General features: G+C 56.2%; 1 protein-coding gene, 1 non-coding gene and 3 pseudogenes across 5 annotated transcripts in view; all 5 read right to left on the bottom strand.

Annotated features, from left to right (window-relative positions):
* Positions 1–25,022, bottom strand: part of LOC119168652 (uncharacterized) — a 293,472-nt gene that overhangs the window by 13,481 nt on the left and 254,969 nt on the right. For all 4 annotated transcript variants that reach the window (XM_075866130.1, XM_075866128.1, XM_075866132.1 and 1 more), the window contains exon 2: positions 9,446–9,804. Coding sequence is in view for 1 of the 4 variants with exons in the window: in XM_075866132.1 (XP_075722247.1) it covers positions 9,559–9,804 (246 nt within the window). In the remaining 3 variants the exon portion in view is untranslated. The remainder of the gene's footprint in view (positions 1–9,445; positions 9,805–25,022) is intronic.
* On the bottom strand, positions 3,699–3,872 carry LOC142766153 (U2 spliceosomal RNA; annotated as a pseudogene).
* On the bottom strand, positions 12,196–12,370 carry LOC142766488 (U2 spliceosomal RNA; annotated as a pseudogene).
* LOC142766183 (U2 spliceosomal RNA) lies at positions 15,436–15,626 on the bottom strand. Its single transcript, XR_012884427.1, has one exon. It is a non-coding gene; the product is annotated as a U2 spliceosomal RNA (small nuclear RNA).
* LOC142766494 (U2 spliceosomal RNA) lies at positions 24,049–24,230 on the bottom strand (annotated as a pseudogene).

The following is a 25,022-nucleotide window of genomic DNA, read 5'->3' as shown; positions in this document are numbered from 1 at the left end:
GGAAGATGGCGTCGATGTGGAAGAATGGCCTCCACGACGTCTTCGAGACCGGGAAACGGTTGCTCGGGTCTGTGGTGCTGGTACTGCTCGGCAAGTTGTACCGGAAGGAGCTGGGCCGGAGCGTGGTGTGGTCTCTGTGCCAGAGGAACTGGAGGTAGTCGCCGTAGGCTGCCGTGGGGGGCGAAGAGGTACAAATGGAGTGGACTCCTCTTGCGCATGCCGTGCCATGGTGTGCCGGGCCAAGGAGCGTTCGCAATTGAAGCTCTTCGGGCAATACCGGCAGGGGTGGTAAGGCTCGTTCGAGGCAGGACCCGGGCAGTCGTGGCGGGCGGACAGCGAATTCAACCGGGCATCACAGGTGACGCACCGGTAGAGCCGCTCCGTTGGCCGAACCCCGTGTTTCTGCTCCATGTGGGACCGCCACGCGGACAGTCGGAGCGAGACTGATGTGCGGGCTTGGCAGCCCGCGCAACAGGGATAAGGACAACGAAGGAGCCCTGGCACCGGCAGGTACACTGTCATGATGCCACGGTAAATGACGGGCGGTCGGGAGCGAGGAGGGCCCGATGCTGCCGCTGAAACACCAGTAGACGCGGGTGTGCCAGGACGAGGCCGCTGGGCCGGCGGGGGCGCCGGTGTGCTCGTCCCCGAAGGGGGAGCGGGACGCCGCCGACGGCTACCGGAACCCAGGAAGAGCGGCTCGACGGACACGGCAGGTGGCCGGCGGAGGGTAGGCATGGCCAGGCAGGGACTTCTCCAGGTCCTCGTGGACGGACGTCCGGGCAGGAAGGCCGGGGCGACGGCGACGACGTCGGCGAAGTGGTCACGAAGACCGGGGTCCGCTGGTGTCACCAGGAGGCATTGGCGACCGGACCGGGAGTAACAGGCAAGAAAAGGCTTGTAGACTCTCACCACTCCCGGAGGGCGTCTTCTCCCGCTGGCTTGACTGGAACGCCCGGTCGGTCGGTGTCCACGTCCCCGTGGCTTGATGTCCGGTCCGGTAGGCTCCGACGACGGCGGCGATGAAGTGGTCACGAGGACCGGGGCCCGTGGGTGTCGTCAGCAGGCATTGGCGACCGGGCCGGGAGTGGCAGGCAAGAAAAGGCTCGTGGACTCTTACCACTCCCGGAGGGCGTCTGCTCCTGCTGGTGGGCCCGCCGCGTCGGTAGATGGCCGGAGACTCCTTCGAAGGTGCAGCAGGGCCGAGGAACCAGGTGGACCCAGGAACAGCGTAGCTCCGTGCGACCAGGGGGGGGTGACCTTCCAGGGCGGCCGGCTTCCCGGGAGGGGCCGTTCTCGACCTTTGGCTGTAAAGATCAAAGTGGGAGATCCACGTGTACTACACTTTGATCTTAGCCAAAAGGCCGAGAAGCGATGCAATTCATTAGCACGTAATTAAAATCCATTCTTTCACACCTCGTACTTAGTTCTGGCCAAAAGCCGGGCAAACAGTAGCAAAGCAATTCCGACGTCCACCCATGCACAACCAGCATTGTGCACCGACAGCGGCAGCGCTGGCTTCACGGCATTGCTTTTATCCCCAGTCCGCTTGAAGTTTCTAGTTTCGCTTACAAACATGTTAAAACTGAAACCTTCTTTTTCCCAGAGGTCGAAGCCACGCGTGCTTGCTTGCATGCGTACTCTCTATGCGCCCATGACGTCACACCAAATGCTTGCCGGCGAACATTATCAGGCATGTCGCGAGGGATGCTACAGCACTTGTTTTAAAAACTGATGCATAGTGTACATGTCCAACTCGAGCACCAAAGTCTGGAAGGAAAAAAAAATGACTGTGCAAAATGTGAATACGTCACCCATCCAACATGGCTTCTACGCCGGCTGCCCAAGCAACGCCTCTGCAACGACGCCCACAATCATCGGCAAAAAGTTGGTGCCTTAGGCTGCTTCAGCACGCTCAACATATGCCTTGCAAGTTCCGACGTGGCGGAACACCGCACCGAGGTCGACGAAGGTCCTGCCGTGAAAGGCAGACCCGGGAATGCGTGCGAAACGTCTACCGCGTGGGTTGTGAAGCCGGTGAATGAAGGATCATGTGGCAGAGGGTGACGGAACGTGAGTGTGCGACTTGCCGCTGCGATGTCGTTCAAGCGTTCAACGGGCCGGCAGGTTCTGTCTGTCGTGGTCGAAAACGTCCGAGTTTTGCTGATTCCGAGGGGTAGGAGTGCTATGGTGGCGTGTACGAGGCGCTGGTGCGGCGCTCCGTCGATCGTGCCGGACGGACATGAGGCGGCCGAAGGCGGTCGTCAAGTGGTCGCGGAAATCAGTGGAGAAGTACTCGCCTGCGCTTTTCGTCGAAGACTCGCGACAGACGGTCTTCGGGAGACACGGGTGGTTGCACAAATGCGACCGTGCGTCAACGTGCAGCCATATTCGTGGATTATTTCGCCCCATTACGATAGCTTCGTCACTGCGCTCGCTGGTGTTGCTTGTTTTTGTTGACCTTCACTTGTGGCTCACACCCACTGTGGGGGATTGGCTGGTTTGTTGTTCTGCTTCTTCGACTTCTACATACTCGGCTTAGTGAAGCTGTGAGGAGTGACGAGTGGGTACGGAGGCAAAGCGCGCCCGGGGCGTGATCTCACGCGTCCTGGGGTCCACGTCGCTTCAGGTACGTGCGTGGTGCGTCGTACGTCTAGTGCGCAATTTTCTTGGAACTTCCAGCAACTGGCAATTCCATTGAGGTGAGCGTGCGAGGATGTTCGTTGTAATTAACGAGAGCCAACGGTGGATGAGCTGGTATGAGATGGTGTTGAGAAATGAAGTGTTTGATCAACAAGGCGATGCCCGCCGTGGTGGTCTGATGGCCGTAAGGTACTCGGCTGCTGACCCGCAGGTGGTGGGATCGAATCCCGGCCGCGGCGGCTGCATTTCCCTGTGCTCAGATTAGGGTGCACGTGAAAGAACCCCAGGTGGTCGAAATTTTCCCATAATCATATGGTGGTTTTGGGACGTCAAACCCCAAAGGTCAGTGGACATAGGAAAAGCACATCGGGGCTTTGCCGCTCCACCGTACAGCAGGTGTGTGCGGAGTGGGTCCTGTGGCGTTCTTTGCGATTTTAATTTGTGATGGGGAATAGTGTAGATGCGTAGACGTGGCGAGAGCACGCGTCTTCAGGTTCAGACGCCGCGTGAAGATGTGAAATAAAAATGCCTTCGCTTGCCACTGCAACTGTAAACAGAAACACCAACCAAACCCCATTTTCTAGAGGCTTTTTTATTTTTCGTTGCGAAACGGGTGAATTCGAAAAGCGGAAATAGCTTGGCACATACATACACACTTCTACACACATACATACATACACATCGCACATGCATACACATCGTATACACACTTCTAGCTTTCCTCCGAAACAGTAATGATAATTTCCTCAATAGTTTTATTATTATGAGTAGGAATGTTAAAAAAAATAAGAAACTTGAGTATGTACGTGTGAACATAACAAAATAAAAGAGACCCTCCATATATGAAATACACACGGAAACATTTATTTTCCCAGAGCAATCGTAAGTGTAAACACAGCTAGCGCACTCCCTGCACGCGAATACCGCGTCAGCCGGGGCGGCGTGCCGCCACCGTCTCGGACACTCGACGCACCCACGCCGTTTACCCCGGTATCATGGGTAAATCCGAACACTCCTTCTATCATTGAATTTATTGTCGAACTCACCCCGCAGGGGGTGAGTGGGCCGATCCCGGAGGTAGTGCAATACCGGGCCAACCCGTGGCGGAGGTGAAGCAAGCTTCAAGCACTCCGCCGCATCACAAAAATAAGTTTAATATCTTGGATCCAAATAGGATCCGTATCAGATATTAAGCTGATAAGAACAGATACTACACAAAGAGAATTTATTTGTCTCTCCACTCATAGAACATATTGCTGCAGTGTGAACACAATACACAGCCGACAGTTCGGCCGGTTACATGGCTGGTACAGGAAAACAAATTAGGACTTGGTTTAATAAACGGATTACAGAAACTTGCAGCTTGCAAGGGCGCCAAAATACACAAAAATACACTCTTTTCCCATTTAACAAAGTTTTTTTTTTTTATTAAACAAAACACACACATATATATAAAGCATCTATTTACATATGTACAGATACACATGGAGTGTGCATAACTATATACAGGCGAAACAAAGGGCGCAGCCTGCGCTAAATGCTACGCACCGCTCAGACGCGTGTCCGCGCCACGTAAGTTGGGCCCCGTTAGCACTGGAGCAGGAAAGGGAGACGAGGCCTTATGAAGTATAAGGAAAAGGCCGGAATAGAGCGGGAAGTGGGGGGGGGGGGGGCGCAAGATGCGGCACAAAGGATAGAGAAAGGCGGGGAGGGGGGGGGCAGTTAATAGGGGATTATAGGGGCGACCAGCTTGCCATCTCTCAGGAAAAAGAATCTGGTGTGCCAGCGGCGAAGGAACGTTTCCTCGCCGCTGGCTTCAAGTTCCTCAGATAGGTGCGCCCACAGCAACCTCCTAATTTTGCTCATAGCGGGGTACGCCGCCCTCACAGGTTTTTTCTTCGCTTCTGCTAGAGATCGCCGTTGCCAAATCACGAAGAGGGTGATGGCAACGACGAGTCTCGCGAAGGGGCCTTTATTGCGCCTGTGATAAGGAGGGGAGCGAATGCCGAAGCAGCGCGCGGTTATGCGCCACACGGGTCGCGCGGCCACGCAGTTGAACAGAGCGTGTTTGAGGGTCTCTTGATCTTGATGCTGGCAGTTTGGGCAACGGGCGTCGGGGACGATGCCGAGGCGGTGTAGCCTCTGCCGTGTGGGGAGGACTTCCCATGCCCGTTTCCAAATGAAGTCTTGCACTCCACGGGGGGCATAGCGGCCAAGCACGGCAATTTCCCTCTTCGCTCGGTTCGCGCGGCACCTGTCGTCATCGTTGAGCTGGTTGGCTGTGAGTGTCTCGACCAGTCTTGCTGGCGGGTCTGACTCTATCTCGCAGCCAGGGGCTTCTCGGGTGAGCATGCGCATAGTCACCACTGCCGCCCTGTAAAAGGGGGAGGGCGACTCGGCGAACGGACCGCGGTGACTGCCTGCATCGAGCCAGCTATTACGCACACTTGCCCAGTAGAGGAGCAGGTTCCTGCCGGCGTAAGCGCTCGCCTTCGCCAGTGTTCGCGCGGTCTTTAGAGCGAGGATTTTGCCGGTCGTCTGAACGTGGGGAAGGCCGAGTCCGCCATCGCTTGCTGGAAGTTGCAGGAGGTGGCGCCTGACGGGTGGGGGCTTGCCATCCCACAAGAATGCTGAAATGAGCTTGTTAAGCTGGCTGGCGGTTCTGGAAGGCATGATGGCGACTCGGCAAACGTGGGAGGCGAGGGCACAAACGCTCGTCTTGGCCACAATAGCTTTGTCTCGCAAGGTGAGCTCGGTGAGTTTGGCTCGCTCTATGAGGATCTGTGCCCTGCTCAACACTCTCGACCACGTGGATGCCGCCACGCCCTCACAGGTGAAAAAGACCCCCAGCACCTTCACTGTCGTTACTAACTCAATCGGTGCGATGACCTCGGAAGGAAAGGGGCCGAAGAGTAAGGCCTTGCTCTTCGCTTCGTTTAGCGCCGCACCAGATGCAGCGGCGTAAGCGCTAAATACCTTGCGGAATAGTGCGAGGCTGCGCGTATCTCTCAGGAACAGGGAGATGTCGTCTGCGAAGGCAAGGATCTTCAGCTCTTCCTGGCGTGTTAGAGGCAGGCCCTTGATGAGGCCGTCACAGGCGACTGATGTGATTAGTGGCTCGATAGAGCAAACGAATAAGGTTGGGCCTAGGGGGCACCCTTGCCTAATTCCTCTGGTGTATGCGAAGGGGGTCGTTGTGGTGCCGTTGACGACTACGCAGCACTGCAGGTCCGTGTACAGTTGCGCTATGACCGTGACGAAGTCCGGCGGGAGACCAAACTCGCGTAGCACTACCAGCATGTACGAGTGTCTCACCCTGTCAAACGCCTTCGCCTGATCGAGGGACAGGAAGGCCCCCGCGATGCATTTGTTGGAGGCGAACTCGAATACATCTCTCGTCAGGGTGAGGTTGGCGTACATTGAGCGCCCTGGGACGGCGCAGGACTGGTGCGGGGCGATCATGTCCGGCAGAAAGGTCTTAAGTCTGGTGTTCAAGATGGACGCCACGATCTTGTAATCTACGTTTAGTAGAGTGATCGGGCGCCATGATGACGGGTCGTTTGAGGGCGCGCCGTCTTTCAAGATCAGGACGATACGCCCCACACCAAAGGAGGCTGGCTTCGCTCGCTTCCCAATTACCGCGTTGACGATGTTGAGAAGAGGTTCGCCCAGGACCTCAAAAAACGTCATATAGAATCCCGCTGTCAGACCGTCTGCGCCCGGCGCTGCGTTTGGGGGCATCGATGCGATTGCCCGGCGGACTTCCTCGAGCGAGGCCGGGGCGCACAGGGTCACACACTCGTCAGCCTCCAAACGGTGCAGGTTCTGGCATAGGTTTCTAACAAGGGTCGGGTCTCGATGCGCTTCCGCCAGGTCAGGTTCGGTGAACGCACGCCTGAAGTGGTCGAGAAACGCGGCCTCTACTTCAGCTGGGTCTGACGTGGTTGTACCGTTGGGCCGGAGCGCTTCCGTGATGCGCAAGGACCCGTTCCCGTTAATCTCGCGCAGGTCAACCTCCGGTTGGTCTCCCGAGGCGGCGCGTGCTGTACGGGCCTCCCGGGCGGTCGTTCGGAGAATTCGGTCGTGCTGGACCCGAAGCGAGTGAAGGTAGTCTCGGGTGCAAGCAGTAAGGGCGTCGGCGCTTTGAACGATGCGCATTCTTCGTAGAATTTCGTTCAAGCGGGCTGTGTTACGTTTTTTTCTTACGCTACCTTCCTGCTGCAGGAGGTCCCTCCACGTCGACTTCAGGTCGTCCCATGCCTCCGGGGACTCGGAGGGGGACGCTAGGATTGACGCCTCCAGACGGGCCTTCAAGCTGGTTACGCTTTCGTTATCTTCTAAGATCGCCGGGTCGAGGCGCCAAGCGGTGTCCCGCCGTCGAGGTCCCGGCTGCGCCCTCACTGTTATAACCACCGGGGCGTGGTCCGACAATTTCTCCAGGCTGGCTGGTAAAGCAATTACCTCGCACGAGGCAAGCAAAGGGAGCAATGCGTCGGGAAGGTAAATACGGTCCAGCCGGCTACCCGTGACTCTCGAGGTCCTCGTCGGCGCGAAGGCGTCCCCGTGAAGGTGAACCCAGGCGTCCGACAGCTTGAGGTGGCGTAGGATCTTTATTAGCTCCCTAGCGTGGTATGCTGAACCGCCGCGCCCCGGGCCCCTGATGTCCCTCGTAGTGTCGATGACGCAGTTGAAATCACCGAGGACTACGTGGGGAAGGGGTTCAAGCAGGTATCCATGCAGTTCCCGATAGAAGCGGTTTGTATCGTTGCGCGTCACGGGTGCATAAAGATTGACGACGCGGAACTTCCGTCCATCGATGAAGATGTCGAGAAGGAGGATGCGTCCATCAGCTCCAAAGGTGCAATGCGCCTTTTCCCGGCAACGGCCCGAAACGAAAACGACGCCTACGCCACACGCCTTTGCGTTCGTTAGGGAAAACAACCCCTCCATCTGGCAGGTGCGGCGGAATCGGGTGACGTCAAGCGGGGTCCGAAAGTTCGCTTCTTGGAGGAACAGCAGGTCGATGCCCTGGGATTTTGCTTGCGAAACCACCATGCTCTGCTTGACGCGATCGCGAAAGCCGCGCACGTTCCACGTGGCTATGCGGAGGGGGGGCATCGGTTATCGCAGCTGGGCACGAATTCGACAGTAAAGGAGCAGGCGAGGGGGCGAGCGCCAGCAGCTGCTCTGGAGAGGGGGAACATTAGCCACGAGAGCAAAGAGAGGAAGGGAGCGCGCCGCAAAGGGAAAGCGAGGAGGGCGGGCGGTGGCTGGCGAGGGTGTGGAGCGGCGCGGCGCGTTCTCAGAACTTGAAGGCAGCGGCTTAGGGGCGCAGTGCCCCTTTACCCCCGCTGCTTGCGTCGAGTTTCTTCGCTTTAGCTTGGGGCGGGGCGTCACTGTCGCTGCTCCGTCCCTCAGCCCCCGGTCGGCGCTGCCTTTGCTCCTTGCTGGCAGTTCGCTCTCGCCCGGCCTTCTTATCATCATCGCCATGCCGTCTGCGTGAACGTGAGCGAGCGCGTTGCTCGCGGCCTACGGGCTGGCTTGCCATCGCATCTCTCTCCCGGGCAGGGCGTGGCACTGTCGGGGCGGAGGAGGGTGCATTGGTGTAGCTCTTGTCACGTTCATCAGGAAGGAAATAGTAGCCCCGGCTCACAATGGGCGCTTCACCGCGGGCGGGGTCTTGGGTTCCGTCCGCCAAGTCTTGGGTGGTTACCGGGGCGAGCACGTTGGCGGGAGTTGAACGGGAGGAGGAGGAGACCTCTCCTGTCTCAGTGGAAAGCTCCGCCTCTGTCTGCTCGGGCGTCGCAGGTTGGCTCTGGTCCCGCGCCGTCGGGGGGGCAGGCGAGGAAGAGGGGGGCGAAACCTCCGAATCTGTGGCGGAGTCACTCAGCTCTGCTCCCGAAGGTGCGGTGGAGACATCTTCTGTTCTTTCTGTTCGCTCTCCCTCATTGGCAGATGAAGTCGCCGTGCTGCTATCACCAGTGGGCGGGTCAGTGTCTGTGTCTTGGTCGCTGGGGAGGGTCTCCCTTGCGGTTGTACGGAGTGCAGGCTTAGGTGCCAATACTTGGAGGCGCGACTTCAGTTCTCCGGGCCGCGGGGAAGACGGGCCACTGGGCCGAGTCGTGTTTGACGCGAGGTCCGAGACCGAGGAGAGCCCCCGAGCGGCTGACGCGTATGAGCGCCTCCTGAAGCACTCCCTGGTCCCGTGGTGGCCGCCGCATCTCTGGCATTCGGCTTCGCAGCCCTCCGTCTCGTGGCCAAAGGTGCCACAGCGCTTGCAGTATGGGTTCTGGCACGCAGAGGCCATGTGTCCCGTCTCGCTACACCTCGCGCAAACACGCCGCATGCCCCTGTACTCAAACATTACGCGGTGCCCCGCGACGGTCGCAAAGTTTGGCACTGGCTTTACCATTTCGATGCGTACAACACGCACGCCATTGAGTTTGTTTTGCCGGTTTGCGACCGTCGCGAAAGCCACGCTCTTCACTTTCCCGTACTGGGCCAGTGCGTTAACCAAGGGGTCCTCGGGGAGGTAGGCGGGGTAGCGAAACACATTCACAAACGTAATCGGAGGCCCTACTGCCTCCACTGCTACTTTCTCGTTACGCACAAGAAAACCTTCTTCCACCATTAATTTGGTGGCTTGAGCTGCAGTGCGCGTGCCCACTAGAAATCTCGCGCCTCCCATATGCTGGAGGACATGCACGCTATCCTCCCCAGCGGTACGCTCTACAGCGTCAATTAAATCGTCTATACAAAAATCGCCGTCAGGCACATTAAAGAAAAAACAATTCTCCCTCACCGGGAGGTTCGATTGAGTTGCCATGATGGGCACTGGTGGGGCGCTCCTCCAAGGAAGACGAGGGGGGGCGTGACTGGTGGGTACGCAGGCGTGCTGCGTGCTAGTATACGGGCTCAGCGGGTGCTGGGTCCGAGATCTGGTAGTAAAGAGATAGGCGACGGGACGGGAGGAGCCGGGGCAGCAGGCGGGGTCCGGGTCCGTGCGTCGCCAGGCATGGGGCGGGGGTCACCGAGCAGGAGGGCCCGGGACCGGAGGCCAGGGACTGCAGGCTGGAATGGCAGCTCCCCGGGAGGCTGGAAGACTTCCTTTGCAGCGAGACCCGGGGGTCGACGTCGGCTTGACGTGACCCCAGGTCCGACCTGCGACTCGCGCGAAAAAAAGCAGCTAACTCGACAATTGGACTAGCCAAAAGGCCGAGAAGCGATGCAATTCATTAGCACGTAATTAAAATCCATTCTTTCACACCTCGTACTTAGTTCTGGCCAAAAGCCGGGCAAACAGTAGCAAAGCAATTCCGACGTCCACCCATGCACAACCAGCATTGTGCACCGACAGCGGCAGCGCTGGCTTCACGGCATTGCTTTTATCCCCAGTCCGCTTGAAGTTTCTAGTTTCGCTTACAAACATGTTAAAACTGAAACCTTCTTTTTCCCAGAGGTCGAAGCCACGTGTGCTTGCTTGCATGCGTACTCTCTATGCGCCCATGACGTCACACCAAATGCTTGCCGGCGAACATTATCAGGCATGTCGCGAGGGATGCTACAGCACTTGTTTTAAAAACTGATGCATAGTGTACATGTCCAACTCGAGCACCAAAGTCTGGAAGGAAAAAAAAAATGACTGCGCAAAATGTGAATACGTCACCCATCCAACATGGCTTCTACGCCGGCTGCCCAAGCAACGCCTCTGCAACGACGCCCACAATCATCGGCAAAAAGGTGGTGCCTTTGGCTGCTTCAGCACGCTCAACATATGCCTTGCAAGTTCCGACGTGGCGGAACACCGCACCGAGGTCGACGAAGGTCCTGCCGTGAAAGGCAGACCCGGGAATGCGTGCGAAACGTCTACCGCGTGGGTTGTGAAGCCGGTGAATGAAAGATCATGTGGCAGAGGGTGACGGAACGTGAGTGTGCGACTTGCCGCTGCGATGTCGTTCAAGCGTTCAACGGGCCGGCAGGTTCTGTCTGTCGTGGTCGAAAACGTCCGAGTTTTGCTGATTCCGAGGGGTAGGAGTGCTATGGTGGCGTGTACGAGGCGCTGGTGCGGCGCTCCGTCGATCGTGCCGGACGGACATGAGGCGGCCGAAGGCGGTCGTCAAGTGGTCGCGGAAATCAGTGGAGAAGTACTCGCCTGCGCTTTTCGTCGAAGACTCGCGACAGACGGTCTTCGGGAGACACGGGTGGTTGCACAAATGCGACCGTGCGTCAACGTGCAGCCATATTCGTGGATTATTTCGCCCCATTACGATAGCTTCGTCACTGCGCTCGCTGGTGTTGCTTGTTTTTGTTGACCTTCACTTGTGGCTCACACCCACTGTGGGGGATTGGCTGGTTTGTTGTTCTGCTTCTTCGACTTCTACATACTCGGCTTAGTGAAGCTGTGAGGAGTGACGAGTGGGTACGGAGGCAAAGCGCGCCCGGGGCGTGATCTCACGCGTCCTGGGGTCCACGTCGCTTCAGGTACGTGCGTGGTGCGTCCGTACGTCTAGTGCGCAATTTTCTTGGAACTTCCAGCAACTGGCAATTCCATTGAGGTGAGCGTGCGAGGATGTTCGTTGTAATTAACGAGAGCCAACGGTGGATGAGCTGGTATGAGATGGTGTTCAGAAATGAAGTGTTTGATCAACAAGGCGATGCCCGCCGTGGTGGTCTGATGGCCGTAAGGTACTCGGCTGCTGACCCGCAGGTGGTGGGATCGAATCCCGGCCGCGGCGGCTGCATTTCCCTGTGCTCAGATTAGGGTGCACGTGAAAGAACCCCAGGTGGTCGAAATTTTCCCATAATCATATGGTGGTTTTGGGACGTCAAACCCCAAAGGTCAGTGGACATAGGAAAAGCATATCGGGGCTTTGCCGCTCCACCGTACAGCAGGTGTGTGCGGAGTGGGTCCTGTGGCGTTCTTTGCGATTTTAATTTGTGATGGGGAATAGTGTAGATGCGTAGACGTGGCGAGAGCACGCGTCTTCAGGTTCAGACGCCGCGTGAAGATGTGAAATAAAAATGCCTTCGCTTGCCACTGCAACTGTAAACAGAAACACCAACCAAACCCCATTTTCTAGAGGCTTTTTTATTTTTCGTTGCGAAACGGGTGAACTCGAAAAGCGGAAATAGCTTGGCACATACATACACACTTCTACACACATACATACATACACATCGCACATGCATACACATCGTATACACACTTCTAGCTTTCCTCCGAAACAGTAATGATAATTTCCTCAATAGTTTTATTAATAGGAGTAGGAATGTTAAAAAAAAATAAGAAACTTGAGTATGTACGTGTGAACATAACAAAATAAAAGAGACCCTCCATATATGAAATACACACGGAAACATTTATTTTCCCAGAGCAATCGTAAGTGTGAACACAGCTAGCGCACTCCCTGCACGCGAATACCGCGTCAGCCGGGGCGGCGTGCCGCCACCGTCTCGGACACTCGACGCACCCACGCCGTTTTCCCCGGTATCATGGGTAAATCCGAACACTTCTTCTATCATTGAATTTATTGTCGAACTCACCCCGCAGGGGGTGAGTGGGCCGATCCCGGAGGTAGTGCAATACCGGGCCAACCCGTGGCGGAGGTGAAGCAAGCTTCAAGCACTCCGCTGCATCACAAAAATAAGTTTAATATCTTGGATCCAAATAGGATCCGTATCAGATATTAAGCTGATAAGAACAGAGTGAGGTTGTCAAAAGAGGCAGCACACAAGAGAGGGAAGTAGAAGTCTCGGCCTTGCTGGCCCGACCAAAGGCCGCCCGGACCTCCGGGACCACCGGGCCAAACCAAGGGTGCGGCGCCCTACCGGCTGCCCCAGCGTCCACCCTTTCTCACCAAAGGGCTTGGCCAGTCGCCATGGCTTAGAGCCATGGTGGAGCTGCAATGGAGCAGGCCGGCAGAGCAGGGCTGAACCGCACGTCCACCCAGGGCCGGGGAACCCTGGGCTTAGTCGGGAAGGCCGCCTTGGGCGACCACCCGCCAGCTAAGCAAGCGACCCCAGAGCTTATAGCTCAATACAGCGGTGATAGCGGGGTGAGCCTTTTGCCCACCGCGGAGCGTCACTCCCCTGCTGCCGCACCCCGAAGTGAGGCCACCAAGTGGATCCCGCAGGCATAACACCTTCGCGGGTCCAAAGACCCCAGACAGTCCTGCTGGAGAGGCCAGGCGGTCAGGGGTGGGTTTAGACCCACGCCCTGACCTCAGGACAGGGGAAGAACGTATAAGTTGCGGTGCAACTGCCCAGTCAGCTCCCAAGGGAGCCCGGTTTGGATGCACCGCAAGCGTAAGAAGGAAGCGGGAAAAGAGAAGCGAGAGGAGAAAGAAAAAAAAGAGTGAAAAGGGTTGTCCCCCCTCAAGGGGGGGCATCCAACCCCGGCCCAAAGGCCAAAAATGTAGTCCCGAGAGGTAGGACTACACTTTGATCTTAGCCAAAAGGCCGAGAAGCGATGCAATTCATTAGCACGTAATTAAAATCCATTCTTTCACACCTCGTACTTAGTTCTGGCCAAAAGCCGGGCAAACAGTAGCAAAGCAATTCCGACGTCCACCCATGCACAACCAGCATTGTGCACCGACAGCGGCAGCGCTGGCTTCACGGCATTGCTTTTATCCCCAGTCCGCTTGAAGTTTCTAGTTTCGCTTACAAACATGTTAAAACTGAAACCTTCTTTTTCCAGAGGTCGAAGCCACGTGTGCTTGCTTGCATGCGTACTCTCTATGCGCCCATGACGTCACACCAAATGCTTGCCGGCGAACATTATCAGGCATGTCGCGAGGGATGCTACAGCACTTGTTTTAAAAACTGATGCATAGTGTACATGTCCAACTCGAGCACCAAAGTCTGGAAGGAAAAAAAAATGACTGCGCAAAATGTGAATACGTCACCCATCCAACATGGCTTCTACGCCGGCTGCCCAAGCAACGCCTCTGCAACGACGCCCACAATCATCGGCAAAAAGGTGGTGCCTTTGGCTGCTTCAGCACGCTCGACATATGCCTTGCAAGTTCCGACGTGGCGGAACACCGCACCGAGGTCGACGAAGGTCCTGCCGTGAAAGGCAGACCCGGGAATGCGTGCGAAACGTCTACCGCGTGGGTTGTGAAGCCGGTGAATGAAGGATCATGTGGCAGAGGGTGACGGAACGTGAGTGTGCGACTTGCCGCTGCGATGTCGTTCAAGCGTTCAACGGGCCGGCAGGTTCTGTCTGTCGTGGTCGAAAACGTCCGAGTTTTGCTGATTCCGAGGGGTAGGAGTGCTATGGTGGCGTGTACGAGGCGCTGGTGCGGCGCTCCGTCGATCGTGCCGGACGGACATGAGGCGGCCGAAGGCGGTCGTCAAGTGGTCGCGGAAATCAGTGGAGAAGTACTCGCCTGCGCTTTTCGTCGAAGACTCGCGACAGACGGTCTTCGGGAGACAAGGGTGGTTGCACAAATGCGACCGTGCGTCAACGTGCAGCCATATTCGTGGATTATTTCGCCCCATTACGATAGCTTCGTCACTGCGCTCGCTGGTGTTGCTTGTTTTTGTTGACCTTCACTTGTGGCTCACACCCACTGTGGGGGATTGGCTGGTTTGTTGTTCTGCTTCTTCGACTTCTACATACTCGGCTTAGTGAAGCTGTGAGGAGTGACGAGTGGGTACGGAGGCAAAGCGCGCCCGGGGCGTGATCTCACGCGTCCTGGGGTCCACGTCGCTTCAGGTACGTGCGTGGTGCGTCCGTACGTCTAGTGCGCAATTTTCTTGGAACTTCCAGCAACTGGCAATTCCATTGAGGTGAGCGTGCGAGGATGTTCGTTGTAATTAACGAGAGCCAACGGTGGATGAGCTGGTATGAGATGGTGTTCAGAAATGAAGTGTTTGATCAACAAGGCGATGCCCGCCGTGGTGGTCTGATGGCCGTAAGGTACTCGGCTGCTGACCCGCAGGTGGTGGGATCGAATCCCGGCCGCGGCGGCTGCATTTCCCTGTGCTCAGATTAGGGTGCACGTGAAAGAACCCCAGGTGGTCGAAATTTTCCCATAATCATATGGTGGTTTTGGGACGTCAAACCCCAAAGGTCAGTGGACATAGGAAAAGCATATCGGGGCTTTGCCGCTCCACCGTACAGCAGGTGTGTGCGGAGTGGGTCCTGTGGCGTTCTTTGCGATTTTAATTTGTGATGGGGAATAGTGTAGATGCGTAGACGTGGCGAGAGCACGCGTCTTCAGGTTCAGACGCCGCGTGAAGATGTGAAATAAAAATGCCTTCGCTTGCCACTGCAACTGTAAACAGAAACACCAACCAAACCCCATTTTCTAGAGGCTTTTTTATTTTTCGTTGCGAAACGGGTGAACTCGAAAAGCGGAAATAGCTTGGCACATACATACACACTTCTACACACATACATACATACACATCGCACATGCATTCACATCGTATACACACTTCTAGCTTTCCTCCGAAACAGTAATGATAATTTCCTCAATAGTTTTATTAATAGGAGTAGGAATGTTAAAAAAAATAAGAAACTTGAGTATGTACGTGTGAACATAACAAAATAAAAGAGACCCTCCATATATGAAATACACACGGAAACATTTATTTTCCCAGAGCAATCGTAAGTGCAAACACAGCTAGCGCACTCCCTGCCCGCGAATACCGCGTCAGCCGGGGCGGCGTGCCGCCACCGTCTCGGACACTCGACGCACCCACGCCGTTTACCCCGGTATCATGGGTAAATCCGAACACTCCTTCTATCATTGAATTTATTGTCGAACTCACCCCGCAGGGGGTGAGTGGGCCGATCCCGGAGGTAGTGCAATACCGGGCCAACCCGTGGCGGAGGTGAAGCAAGCTTCAAGCACTCCGCCGCATCACAAAAATAAGTTTAATATCTTGGATCCAAATAGGATCCGTATCAGATATTAAGCTGATAAGAACAGATACTACACAAAGAGAAGTTTATTGAACTTCAAACTGAAAGGACAGGTACATTGACATGTGTTTTACAAAATAAACCAGCGGGAGAACATTGAATATATACAGGTGTACGCTTACACAAGCAAATACAAAACAGCGCGTTATCTATATACATATTTACAACTATAAAGTTAAACAAATCAAGAATGAAGGACAAACACATTTCAGCTATTATACTTTACAAAAGAATATGCAGGGGTAGGGGTGTCGCGTGTTATGTACATATTTACAGTCTTATTTACATGCACAGAAATAAATACTGATGGGCGAGCGCGCAGCATACACCTATGCTTTCACAAAGTATGAAAAAGGTATATACAAAAACATGTGGCGCTATATACATATGTACAATAGCCGAGCACCCCTTGGTGTCAGCAGGCGGGGCCAGCGGCACAACACAGCGTCAAAAAAAACTCATTTATCAGATTCCAAATTGCTTTGTGACAACAGGCGCTACAGTGGTGTATCTGGGGAGAGGGGCGAGGGGGGGTCACCTTAGTTTTAAACTGAACATGTATCGATCCTAAGTTGGTCGACTCCCCGGAAACCGAGAGCGGTTAGTAATGTAGAATTGGAGCGACCAACTTGCCTTCCCTCAAGAAGAAGAACTTCGTGTGCCAGCGGCGCAGGAACATCTCCTCTCCGCTGGCCTCGAGTTCGCACGAGAGAAGCTCCCACAGCAACCTTCTTATTCGCGTAACGGCAGGAGGGGCCGCCCGAACTGGCTTTCGCCGCGCTTCCGCGAGCGAGCGACGTTGCCACACCACGAAAAGGGTGCAGGCGGTCACGAGTCTCGCAAACGCTCCCTTGTTGCGTTTATGGCCTGGTGGGGGGCGAATCCCAAAGCAATGCGCTACCATGCGCCAGACAGGGCGTGCGGCCGAACATTCAAACAAGGCATGCCTTTGGGTTTCGGGCTCCCGACAGTTGGGGCAGCGGTCGTCGGGCACTATGCCTAGCCTCTTCAAGCGGTGCCTAGTGGGGAGGACCTCCCACGCTCTCTTCCAGAGAAAATCCTGGATTTCACTGGGGAGCAGGCTATGCAGTAGAGAGAGGTCGCGCCTAGCTCGCTCCGCTCGTTGCCGGTCCTCGTCACTGAGCTGGCTTGCCGTGAGTGCCTCAACAATTCGGGCCGGCTGCTCTGCGTCAGGGTCGCAATTCGGCGCTTCCTTGCGCAGCATGCGTGCCGTCGCTGCAGCTACCCTGTAAAAGGGCGAGGGTGATTCAGCGTGCGGGCCGGAGTGGCGATCGGCATCCAGCCAACTGTTAGACGGGCCGCTCCAATAGAACAGCAGGCCCCTCCCGACATAGTTGTTAGCTTGCGCCACCTTGCGAGCCGTCTTCAAAGCGAGCAGTTTGCTCAAGGTGAGTGCATGCGGGAGGCCCAGCCCCCCCTCTTTAACTTCCAACTGGAGAAGGGCTCGTTTGACGGGGGGTGGTGTCCTGCCCCATAGCAGGTCATTGGCTAGCATGCCGAGTCGAGTGGCCACCCGCGCCGGCATCACTGTCACCCTGCTGACGTATGAGGCCAAGGCAAGAACGCTTGTCTTGATTGCGACGGCCTTTTCACACAGGTTCAGGTTAAGCAGTGCTGCGCGCTCGGTGAGCTTTGCCGCCCTGTCGATGACCCTCGTCCATGCGGAAGCGTCGACGCCTTCTCGGGAAAAGTAGACGCCGAGGACCTTAACCGTGCTGACCGGTTCTATGTCGCCAATTGCTTCAGGAGGAAACGGACCGAAGAGCAGTGCTCGGCTCTTTCTCTCGTTCAGTTCGGCTCCTGACACCTTAGCGTATAGCTCAAATACGCTGCGGAAGCGGTCGAGGCTTCGCGCGTCCTTGAGAAAGAGCGATATATCGTCGGCAAACGCCAAGACTCTGATCTCCTCGGTACCGGTCATAGGCAGGCCTCGGATGCGTTCGTCGCTGGCCAGGGTTGCGAGCAGAGGCTCCATCGAGAGTACGAACAGGGTTGGGCCTAAGGGGCACCCTTGCCTAATGCCTCTCGTGTACCGGAAGAAAGCTGTTGTCGTGCCGTTCACCGCGACGCAACTTCGCAGGTCGGTGTACAGGAGTTCGATGGCAGCCACAAACTCCTGCGGGAGCCCAAATTGACGGAGCACTTCAAAGAGGTACATGTGCCTAACCCTGTCGAACGCCTTGGCTTGGTCCAGGGACAGGAAGGCACCCGTGACTCTTTTCTGGGTCGCGTATTCAAAAACATCTCTGGTGGCTGTGAGGTTGGCGAACATGGACCGGCCAGGCACGGCGCAGGCTTGGTGGGGAGCTATCAAGTCCGGCAAGAAGGTCCTAAGCCTGGTGTTGAGTATGGACGCCACGATCTTGTAGTCCACATTAAGTAGAGAGATCGGGCGCCATGATGACAGTTCACGTGGAGATGCGCCATCTTTGAGGATGAGGGCAATGCGTCCTTCGCTGAAAGAAGCCGGTTTTTCGCGCTGCTGGAGGACTAGGTTTACCATGGCCAAGAGCGGGACACGCACAACTTCAAAGAAGGTCATATAAAAGCCAGCTGTCAGACCATCAGTGCCCGGAGCCGAGTTCGGTGGCATGGCTCGGATGGCAGCACGAAGTTCCTCTTCTGTTGCTGCGCCGCACAGAACTGTGCCCTCATCTTCGGCGAGTCGCGGCAGGCGCGAACACAGACTGGCCATGAGTGTTGCCTCTGGGGGAGGGCCACAAGGGTCCGGCTCATGAAAAACGGCCTCGAAGTAGTTATGGAACTCCGCTTCGATCCCGGTGGCGTCTGTGATCAGGCTGCCGTCAGGCCGTTGCAACTCCGAGATTCGAAGGGAGCCGGTACCTCGCACCTCATTCAGGAGTAGGTCTGGTGCATCCCCCGCAGCGACTCGTGATTCACGTGCATTGCGCGCGTTTTCCCGGAAGAGGCGGTCGTGCTTAACCTGGAGCGAGTGGAGATAGTCGCGCATACAGGTCGTGAGGTGGTCCGCGCTCTGTACAATCCGCATCCGGCGGAGTAGCTCGTTCATTTCTTTTGTAATGCGCTTCTTCCTCACGCTGCCTTCTTCTTGCAGGAACGCTCTCCATCTCGCCTTCAAGTCGTCCCATACCGCAGGGCTGGTACAGGGGGTGGCCTCAATCGTCTCTTCCAGGAACGCGGATATTCTCAGGGCGCTCGTGCGGTCTTTGATAAGCGCCGGGTCGAGGCGCCAAACTTTGTTTCTTGGATGAGGGCCGGGCGTCCCCCTCACCGCTGTAACCAACGGGAGGTGGTCTGTTCTGTCCGCCAGCGCGTCGGGGAGCGTAAGGACTTCGCACGACGCAATAGAGCCGACGAGGCGCTCGGGGACGTAGGCTCGATCAAGTCTGCTGGCCGTTGTCCGCGAGGTTCGGGTGGGGGCGAACTCGTTTCCGTGCATGTGAACCCACGCGTCCGTGAGCCGCAGGTGTCGGAGGACCTTCACCAGCTCTTTGGCGTGGTAGGTTGAGCCGCCTTGACCCGGGCCCCGAACGTCTCTTGTGGAGTCCACGACGCAGTTGAAGTCCCCGAGAACCACGTGGGGAACGGGCTCCACCAGATAGCCATGCAGCTCCTTAAAGTAGGTGTTGGTGTCTGATCTGGTCACCGGCGCATAAACATTAACAAAGCGCACCTTGGACCCGTCGACGAAGACGTCGAGCACAAGCGTGCGCCCGTTCGCGCCAAAGACACAGTGAGACTTTTGCCGGAACCTGTTCGTGATGAATACGACTCCAACTCCGCAAGCCCTCGCACATGTTAATGAAAAAAAGCCGTCAACTTGGCAGTTGCGCCTGAAGGAAGTAACGTCGAGCGGGGAGCGGAAGTTGGTCTCCTGCAGAAAGAGGAGGTCGATACCCTTAGAACGGGCGAACGCCACAACAGCGGCTTGTTTGCTTTTGTCGCGAAAGCCACGGATGTTTAGTGTGGCGAACCGCAACATAGCCATGTTCCGGCAGTCGAAGCGCGGTGCCTCTCTTGGGGGGAGAAGGAACGATGAAAGGCGAGATAACTAGGCGAGTTCGGCATCAGCGGAGCGCGGGCGAAGGGGAGCGAGGAGGGTGCTGCATTAGAAGGGGAAAGGGCCCAGCCAGGTGAGTGGGCCAGCAGAGGGTGAGGGTAGCGGGAGAGCGGAAGGCGGCGAGGGTGTCGGAGCAGGCGCGCCGCTGCTTTCTTCAGGTGGCCTTCTCAGGGCTTCGGCGGCGGCTCCCGCTTGCCCCCACCGGCTCGTTCAAGCTTCTGCGACTTCGCGTGAGGCGGAGCATCACTGTCGCTGCTTTGGCCTACCGGCCCAGATCTGCGCTGCCGGGCGTCCTTGCTCGCGGTCCTCTCGCCCCCGTCCCGCTTGTCGTCACCAGGGCGTCTTCGCGAGCGTGAGCGTGACCGCTGCTCGAGGCCGTGGGGCGACTGGCCCGTCCTCGCATCAGATTTCCGGCTTAACCGTGTAGTTTGAGCGGGAGAGGGACAAGTCAGGGTTGGGTTCTTGCGCTCGCCATCCTCGGGGAGGACGTAGTACCCTTTGCTCTTGATGGGCAGTTCATCCTGAGCGGGGTCTCGGGTACGGGCCTCCAGGTCTTCAGAGGTGACTAGCGCTAACACGTTGGCCGGCGTTGGCGGGATGGAGAGGGGTGTCCTTCCCGGATCGGCGACGTTGTCGGCAGGCGCATTTTGCACTGGTGGTGAAATTTCGCAATCCACCTGGTCCGACGGCAGTGCCAGCGGTGAAGGAGGGGCGGACTGCGCGGAAGCAGTATCCGAGAGGCTGGCCTCTGTTTCGGAAGGCGTGGCGGTAACCTCCTCGCTCGTCTCGCTCTTCTCTCTCTCTCTGACAGGTGAATCCGCCTCGCTGCTGGTAGTAGGCGAGTCTGTGTTTATGGTGTCCTCGCTTCGCTCCCTTGCTGCCGTGCTGGGCTTGCACTTAGGCGTAAGCACCTGAAGCCGCGATTGTGGCTTCTCTGACCGGGGCGATAGTGAGCCACTAGGTGGGGCTAGGTTAGATGCGTGGTCGGAAGTCGAGGGGAACCCGCGGGCGGCCGACGCGTAGGATCGCCTTCGGAAGCATTCCCTCGTCCCGTGGTGACCCCCACAACGCTTACATTCGCTTGTACAGCCCTCGGTGTCATGCCCGAATGTTCCGCACCGTTTACAAAAAGGAGCGGAGCATGCCGTCGCCATGTGGCCCACTTCGCCGCAGCGTGCACAAACTCGCCTCATACCGCGGTACTCGAACATTACGCGGTGCCCTGCGATAGTCGCGAAGTTTGGCACCGGTTTGCTCATCTCAATCTTTATAACCCTTACGCCGTTGAGCTTGTTTTGGCGTGTGGCCACAGTGGCAAACGATATGCCCCTCACTTTGCCGTACTGAGCAAGGGCGTTGCTAAGTACCTCGTCGGACAAGTAGGCGGGGTACCGGTAGGCATTTACGTACGTGACCGGCGGCCCTACGGCCTCAACCGGTACGTTTTCGCCGTTAACCCGGAACCCTTCCGCCACCATTAACCTTGTCGCCTGACTGGCGTTACGCGTACAGACGAGGAACCTAGCCCCGCCCATGTGCTGAAGGACAAACACACTATCTTCCCCAGATACAAGTTCTACCGCATCGATAAGGTCATCGATGGATACGTCGCCTTCGGGCGCTGTAAACATAAAGCAATTCTCCCTCACCGGGAGGTCGGACGTCGACGCCATTCTGGTGCGCGTTGCCGCTGGCTGCCAGGAAGGCGTGGCTAGTTGAAACTGGTATCGTGCAGGCTAGCTGCACACTGGTAGTACTGCGGCTTAGCCGAGGCGGGGGCCGCACGGGTACAGGAGACGCCGGGTGGGTTGCAGGAGGACTCCGGGACGGCGGGCGTAGACCGGGGGCCTTGCTTCACCAGGCATAGGATGGGTGGGCGCCGGACAGGGAGGTCCGAAGCCCAGGGCGGCGGTCGCACGTGCGGGACGGCGATGCCGCGTAAACTGTCTTTGAAGACTTCAACCCCGGGGTCGACGTCGACGTGACGTGACCCTGGGTCTCGCGCGATGACGCAAAAGACGGCTAGCTCGACAATTGGTCTAGCCAAAAGGCCGAGAAGCGATGCAATTCATTAGCACGTAATTAAAATCCATTCTTTCACACCTCGTACTTAGTTCTGGCCAAAAGCCGGGCAAACAGTAGCAAAGCAATTCCGACGTCCACCCATGCACAACCAGCATTGTGCACCGACAGCGGCAGCGCTGGCTTCACGGCATTGCTTTTATCCCCAGTCCGCTTGAAGTTTCTAGTTTCGCTTACAAACATGTTAAAACTGAAACCTTCTTTTTCCCAGAGGTCGAAGCCACGCGTGCTTGCTTGCATGCGTACTCTCTATGCGCCCATGACGTCACACCAAATGCTTGCCGGCGAACATTATCAGCCATGTCGCGAGGGATGCTACAGCACTTGTTTTAAAAACTGATGCATAGTGTACATGTCCAACTCGAGCACCAAAGTCTGGAAGGAAAAAAAAAAAAAAAAAAAAAATGACTGCGCAAAATGTGAATACGTCACCCATCCAACATGGCTTCTACGCCGGCTGCCCAAGCAACGCCTCTGCAACGACGCCCACAATCATCGGCAAAAAGGTGGTGCCTTTGGCTGCTTCAGCACGCTCAACATATGCCTTGCAAGTTCCGACGTGGCGGAACACCGCACCGAGGTCGACGAAGGTCCTGCCGTGAAAGGCAGACCCGGGAATGCGTGCGAAACGTCTACCGCGTGGGTTGTGAAGCCGGTGAATGAAGGATCATGTGGCAGAGGGTGACGGAACGTGAGTGTGCGACTTGCCGCTGCGATGTCGTTCAAGCGTTCAACGGGCCGGCAGGTTCTGTCTGTCGTGGTCGAAAACGTCCGAGTCAAAGTTTTGCTGATTCCGAGGGGTAGGAGTGCTATGGTGGCGTGTACGAGGCGCTGGTGCGGCGCTCCGTCGATCGTGCCGGACGGACATGAGGCGGCCGAAGGCGGTCGTCAAGTGGTCGCGGAAATCAGTGGAGAAGTACTCGCCTGCGCTTTTCGTCGAAGACTCGCGACAGACGGTCTTCGGGAGACACGGGTGGTTGCACAAATGCGACCGTGCGTCAACGTGCAGCCATATTCGTGGATTATTTCGCCCCATTACGATAGCTTCGTCACTGCGCTCGCTGGTGTTGCTTGTTTTTGTTGACCTTCACTTGTGGCTCACACCCACTGTGGGGGATTGGCTGGTTTGTTGTTCTGCTTCTTCGACTTCTACATACTCGGCTTAGTGAAGCTGTGAGGAGTGACGAGTGGGTACGGAGGCAAAGCGCGCCCGGGGCGTGATCTCACGCGTCCTGGGGTCCACGTCGCTTCAGGTACGTGCGTGGTGCGTCCGTACGTCTAGTGCGCAATTTTCTTGGAACTTCCAGCAACTGGCAATTCCATTGAGGTGAGCGTGCGAGGATGTTCGTTGTAATTAACGAGAGCCAACGGTGGATGAGCTGGTATGAGATGGTGTTCAGAAATGAAGTGTTTGATCAACAAGGCGATGCCCGCCGTGGTGGTCTGATGGCCGTAAGGTACTCGGCTGCTGACCCGCAGGTGGTGGGATCGAATCCCGGCCGCGGCGGCTGCATTTCCCTGTGCTCAGATTAGGGTGCACGTGAAAGAACCCCAGGTGGTCGAAATTTTCCCATAATGATATGGTGGTTTTGGGACGTCAAACCCCAAAGGTCAGTGGACATAGGAAAAGCACATCGGGGCTTTGCCGCTCCACCGTACAGCAGGTGTGTGCGGAGTGGGTCGTGTGGCGTTCTTTGCGATTTTAATTTGTGATGGGGAATAGTGTAGATGCGTAGACGTGGCGAGAGCACGCGTCTTCAGGTTCAGACGCCGCGTGAAGATGTGAAATAAAAATGCCTTCGCTTGCCACTGCAACTGTAAACAGAAACACCAACCAAACCCCATTTTCTAGAGGCTTTTTTATTTTTCGTTGCGAAACGGGTGAATTCGAAAAGCGGAAATAGCTTGGCACATACATACACACTTCTACACACATACATACATACACATCGCACATGCATACACATCGTATACACACTTCTAGCTTTCCTCCGAAACAGTAATGATAATTTCCTCAATAGTTTTATTGATATGAGTAGGAATGTTAAAAAAAATAAGAAACTTGAGTATGTACGTGTGAACATAACAAAATAAAAGAGACCCTCCATATATGAAATACACACGGAAACATTTATTTTCCCAGAGCAATCGTAAGTGCAAACACAGCTAGCGCACTCCCTGCCCGCGAATACCGCGTCAGCCGGGGCGGCGTGCCGCCACCGTCTCGGACACTCGACGCACCCACGCCGTTTACCCCGGTATCATGGGTAAATCCGAACACTCCTTCTATCATTGAATTTATTGTCGAACTCACCCCGCAGGGGGTGAGTGGGCCGATCCCGGAGGTAGTGCAATACCGGGCCAACCCGTGGCGGAGGTGAAGCAAGCTTCAAGCACTCCGCCGCATCACAAAAATAAGTTTAATATCTTGGATCCAAATAGGATCCGAATCAGATATTAAGCTGATAAGAACAGAATTTTTTATTATGCTTAGTACACAAACATCATACATGGTTATATAACAGAACAAGAAACGGTAATAAAAGGTGTATATAATAAAATCAGGTAACAAAAAGGCTAAAAAAGAGTTAGTGGTGTTAGTATGAATAAAAGCGTATAACAATAAAAAACGCGGTATCGCTTCTCGAATAAAAAACTATTTACAAAACGCCTATATGGCCACGATAAATGTCCGTAGAGGCAGCGATCGTGTCTGAAACGCAAAGTCTTTTCATGGTGCGCAGGTAGCTCCTGGAGCAGAACCTGCGGCAGACACGATCGTTGGCCGGATCCCACGAGCCGAGGCAGCCTACGACGATGGCGTCGACGGAGACGCGCTGGAACCGCTGGAGGAGATGACGCTGTAGAGGGGCGTACTTCTCCTCCTTGACCCTCCGAGCCTCCTGGAACGCCTGCATGCGGTTGTCGAAGGGACAGCAGACGTCCAGGATCAGGGCTTCCTCACCACGGGCCAGGACGAGGTCGGGTCGCAAGCCGGGGACGCCGACCTGCTGGTTCTCCCCGATGACGGTGAACCGCTCCAGGGCCGCCTTCTTGAGGCGCGCAACGATGGCGTTGTGGCGCTCTGTCATGGCCCGGCTCTGCCGCATGCAGTGGCAGAGGACGTGCGGCAGGGTCTCCTCCCCGTACCCGCAGCGTCGGCACCTCTTGTCAGCTGCGGGCACCCACGTTCTTGTGCCGTTCAGGGGGAGGAGATTCAGCCGGGCTCGATGAATGAAGCGCCACTCCTTGAAGCGAGTGTAGCGGCCGGACCTCATGAAGTGGAAACTGGCGGGG

Source organism: Rhipicephalus microplus, chromosome 6 (genome assembly GCF_043290135.1).
Source record: "Rhipicephalus microplus isolate Deutch F79 chromosome 6, USDA_Rmic, whole genome shotgun sequence".
In the NCBI taxonomy this organism is placed as follows: Eukaryota; Metazoa; Arthropoda; class Arachnida; order Ixodida; family Ixodidae; genus Rhipicephalus; species Rhipicephalus microplus.
This window is presented reverse-complemented; position numbering and strand designations above follow the sequence as displayed.